This window comes from Camelina sativa, chromosome 11, assembly GCF_030686135.1.
Source record: "Camelina sativa cultivar CO46 ecotype springtype chromosome 11, ASM3068613v1".
NCBI lineage: Eukaryota > Viridiplantae > Streptophyta > Magnoliopsida > Brassicales > Brassicaceae > Camelina > Camelina sativa.
This window is the reverse complement of record NC_141890.1, coordinates 13173870-13178787: the sequence shown is the minus strand read 5'-3', so window position 1 is coordinate 13178787 and position 4918 is coordinate 13173870. Positions and strand designations below refer to the sequence as shown.

At 27.8% G+C, this 4918-nt stretch overlaps 1 protein-coding gene across 2 annotated transcripts; it reads left to right on the top strand.

Annotated features, from left to right (window-relative positions):
- The first annotated feature begins 3158 nt into the window (after positions 1-3158).
- Positions 3159-4918, top strand: LOC104723302 (putative membrane protein At4g09580). Of its 2 annotated transcripts, none has more exons than XM_010441637.3 (4): positions 3159-3647; positions 3907-4177; positions 4268-4438; positions 4532-4918. In XM_010441637.3, exons 1-4 carry the CDS (start codon positions 3427-3429, stop codon positions 4655-4657), a joined length of 789 nt encoding a protein of 262 aa, XP_010439939.2. In that variant the 5' UTR covers positions 3159-3426; the 3' UTR covers positions 4658-4918. The 2 variants fall into 2 exon arrangements, with proteins under 2 accessions (XP_010439939.2, XP_087327114.1); XM_087470988.1 differs by having other exon boundaries at positions 3557-3619.

Genomic DNA, 4918 nt, shown 5'->3' with positions numbered 1-4918 from the left:
TCTTCTAATTGTTTATTTTATAATCTCTGCAATCGTATTTGTACTTCATTTTTTCTCATCCTTAATGAGTAAAATGGTTAGATAGAAAATATAACAAAAAAGAATTTCATTATCATTGATTTCTTTTAAATTTTTTTTAAAAAAAAAAGAAAAAAAATTCCAACCGCAATAGGAACCGCAAACGCTTGCGGAAAGCATCTTTTGGAATTCAGTGGTTTGGAACGATTGAGAGCGATTAGGAACGATTGAAAGCGGTTTGTGTGATTGGTTCCAGTTGCTAGCAACTGCTACCACCCGCAAACGTAACATTTGCGAGAGGTAGCGGAAGAACCAGTCAACACCGAAGTGTATACATTGTTGATTATAACGGTAAGACTCTACATGTAAGAGATTTACTAATATAAGAAACGATTTTCGTCCATACTTTTGAACTCAACAAATCATGGATATCCTCCTTTATATAAAGAGAAGTAATCAATGAAATTACAAAAAGAATATTAGAGTACTATATTAATACTACCAAATGTAATAATCTAAATATCCGTATAGCTTGCACGAATCATGTAGCTTTGGTTATAATTATTAACTTGTATCATATTTTATACTTCTGCATATCAAATCATAGAAAGTTTCCACTAATACGGACAAAAAAATTACACTCATCATGTGTCTTTGAAGCTATTGGAGGTAACATGCATTATGAATATCATAGCTTAAAAGTGATTTCAAGCAAATATATATCACATACTAGATTAGATTAAAATAGGTGCTTTTTATTTATATTGTAATTTTTATATAAAATATAATTTATATGATTGTTTTTAAAAGTTTTTTTGATAAAACATTATGTAATAAAAATCATATGCTAAAGATGATGGCTTGAAAAAAGACATCTATTTTGTAAGTTTTATATTGTTAATGATTTTAGATAAGTATCCGTGCTATAACACTGGTTAAATTTTATTTTATACAAAATTTTGTATATTTTATATTTTAAATAAAATTTTAATATGTTGTATTAGGTTATATATGTGAAATTATTTCAACAATGTATATTCTACATGATGATTTGAATGTCATTATAAGAATTAATTTTGTAAATTTGAATTTAAATATTCAAATTTTAACCCGTTACTCAGTAAATTTTTTAATTCAATATATATTATTTCTAAAGAATAATATTACTAAAGCTTGAATATTTTATAGATTGAACAATTTATATTTGTTTTAAAAAATTCAACTTATGGTATATCCAGAAATAAAACTATTTTTTAATTATAATAAATAATATGATAATTTATTTGTTTCACAAAATAGACTCATATATAAAAATGAGAGGTGAAATATAATGATAATTAACAAATTAATATGTTAAGTTAGATATCAAAATATTTTATTTGATAAATAATTTAATAAAGGATATTAATATTGTAAGTTAGATGATATGATTCTTTAGAATATTCTCTTTAAGATTTTCAGTATAACCTATTTGTAACCAATTAATTTATCATTAATGTATACCTATTTATAACCAGCTTATTAAAATTGTATAGTTTACAAAACAATGTTGTGTACGTCCGTTTTATTATAAAGAGGATACTAGATTAAGACCCGTGCTAGAGCACAGGTTGAAATTCATTTTACTTATATTGTAATTTCATATAAAATATTATTTAGGTGATTGTTTTTAAAAGTTTTTCTGTATAAAATATTATGCAATAAAATTATATGCTAAATATGATGAATTGAAAAAATACACTTATTTTGTAAGTTTTATATTGTTAATACTTCTAGATAAGTACCCGTGCTATAACACTGGGTAAATTTTATTTTATAGAAAAATTTGTATATTTTCTATTTTAAAGTAAAATTTTAATATGTTGTGTTAGTTTATGTACGTGAAGTTATTTCAACAATGTATATTCTACATCATGACTTGAATGTCATTATAAGACATAATTTTGTAAATTTGGTTTTCAAAAAACGAGTTATTATATTTTATGAGTAATTTAATATATTGTTATATTTTTTGTTTTAATATACTTGGTTTTCTGAAATCATATTATAGTGACATATTATTGACATTGCTATAACAAACCAATTTAGAGTGTTTATAGTTTCAAACTTTTATATCAAGTTTCATTATTTTAAAATATTTCAAAATAAATTATTTAAAGTTTATTATATTATATAAAATTATAAAATTTAACAAAAAAAAGTATGAAATTGAATTTAAATATTCAAATTTTGACCTATTATTCAGTAAAATTTTTAATTCAATAGATATTATTTTTAAAGAATAATATTATTAAAACTTGAATATTTTATAGATTGAATCATTTATATTTATTTTTAAAAATTCAAACTATGGTATATCCAGAAATAAAACTATTTTTTAATTATAATAAATAATATGATAATTTATTTGTTTCACAAAATAGACTCATATATAAAAATGAGAGGTGAAGTATAATGATAATTAACAATTAATTTGTTAAGTTAATCAAAGGATTTTATTTGATGAATAATTTAATTAAAAAAATGAATATGGTAAGTTAGATGATATCAAATGATTCTTTAGAATATTCTATTTAAGATTTTTGGAAACAAAGTGCTCTAGTAATAAAATCTTCCGAAAATAAATTAAGGTTACACTCACTATTTAACTTGTAACCAATTAATCTATGATTTATTTGTAACTAACTTATTAAAATTATATAATCTACAAAATAATGTTGCGTACTTCCGTTTCCGTTTGATTATATAGAGATTTTGATTACATGTGGGTGCTATTCCATCACCATTCGGAACAAAAGTCCACTAAAAAAAAAAGTTTTATTGCTTAACGGGACGTCTCAATTTCCTAATTCCCAAATTATTAATTTGTGTGCCTATTCTCTACGTTTTCTAAACTAAGCACTTGTGTTTTAATTATATTAACCATCCTTATTTCATTGTCCAAGGCTACAAGTAACAGCTTCCTTTTTATTTTACTTAACACATATATATCTATCAACATATAAGTGATTAACTTATAATCAAATAATATTTCCTAATAATTATTGGATTTATAAATCCCGGGGCTATATTTATAAACCTCGAAAAAAATAAGGGCCACTAATAGTTTTTAAAGGTACACAAATTAGTTTGATTAATTAATTTGGTTTAAGTTAGATTTTACAAATCCAAAAGAAAAGAAAAAAAACAAATCCTTCAAAATCAAAATTCGAATATTCCTTTTATACTCTCTCCCTTCTCCTTCTTCTTCTTCAATTCAATCTTTCAGATTTCAGGGAGGAAAAGGATTCGTGTAAGCAAAAAAAAAAAAAAAAAAAAAAAAAAAAGCTTTTTAGCTTCTCTTTCTATATATCCTCCTTTCTTCTATCTCTCTCTCTCTCTCTCGGTTCGATACAGGATAGAGAAGAGATGCAGAGAGAAGAAGGAGAAGAAACATCAACCATCGGCGTTGTCCCGGCGGTGAAATCGCCGACGCCAACATCTCTTCTGAGCTTTTGGGAGGTCACGGCAGCTTCCGGCGTCGTTTTAGGGTTTCTGATGGGGCTTGTTTGCGTTTACCTCACAATGCCTCAATCTGATTACAGTTTCCTCAAGCTCCCTCGTAATCTCGAAGATCTTCAGATTCTTAAGTGAGACATTTCTTATTGCTTTTTAAGATTTGATTATTTCTGGGTTTTAGTTAAAAATGCAAGCTTTGATTCAAAGACCGTAGATTTCGATAGTTAGGATTCTGGAATTTGTAAATGCTTGATGAAGCCTTGAAGCTTAAGCTAATCTCGTATTAGGGGGTTATTGCTAATTTTGGCAATGTTTGAATCTTTAAATAGAACATGAAAAAAGTTTGCGATTTTTTTGATTAAATTACTAAAAAAGTTTCTTGTTTTGCAGAGATAATTTGGAGATTTACACAAGTGATTATACAGTTCAAGTTCTAGTTGGATATTGTCTGGTCTACGTTTTTATGCAGACGTTTATGATTCCTGGAACTGTGTTCATGTCTTTGCTTGCTGGTGCTCTCTTTGGAGTTATCAAAGGAATGGCTCTTGTTGTCTCTACTGCAACAGCTGGTGCTTCTTCTTGCTATTTCCTCTCTAAGCTCATCGGTAGACCTTTGCTCTTCTCTCTTTGGCCTGACAAGCTCGTATTCTTCCAAGATCAGGTTTGGCGAAAACTAAACCAAATCAATCTTTTTGCCCTGTTTTTTTTTTCGATATAAGGAAATGCTGAAGAGTTTTTGTTTGTTTTTTAGGTTGCGAAGAGAAAAGATCGGTTGCTGAATTATATGCTCTTCTTGAGACTAACACCAACATTGCCTAACACTTTCATTAATGTTGCTTCTCCAATTGTTGATGTTCCTTACCATATCTTCTTCTTAGCTACATTTTTCGGTCTGATTCCTGCTGCATATGTCACTGTCCGGGTATGAGAATTTTCAGGCATCTTCCCTGGTTCTTATTTTACAGAGTATGGACATATTCCAATCATAATGTGTTTTTTTTTTTTTTTGTCACAGGCCGGGCTTGCTCTTGGAGAGCTAAAATCATTGGGAGATCTCTATGACTTCAGCTCCATGGCGACTCTGTGTCTCATTGGTGTGCTCTCTGTGACTCCAACCCTAATTAGCAAGAAGAAAGCGTAGAAGAAGATGATCATTGGAGACATAAGACAACGCCTTCTCATGCTTACGAGTTACGATGATGATGATGATGATGATGATGATGATGATGATGAAAATGAGAGCATTCATAAGCCTCTTTGTGTATATATTTAGAATGTTAGGATCAATTTCAAAACCCACCTGTTCTTTTCATGTTTTAACTAAAAAATGTACTACTAGACTACATCTCAAACAGGTTTCATGGGCCTTGGCATTAAGTTTATGGGCCTAGGTATCGCAAAA

Bases quoted from the DNA above. Each gene is read 5' to 3' on its own strand.
- LOC104723302 (XM_010441637.3), top strand. From the start codon at position 3,427: ATGCAGAGAGAAGAAGGAGAAGAAACATCAACCATCGGCGTTGTCCCG. The intron at 3,648-3,906 runs GTGAGACATTTC...CTTGTTTTGCAG, and splicing joins GAAGATCTTCAGATTCTTAA to AGATAATTTGGAGATTTACA. The intron at 4,439-4,531 runs GTATGAGAATTT...TTTTTGTCACAG, and splicing joins CTGCATATGTCACTGTCCGG to GCCGGGCTTGCTCTTGGAGA.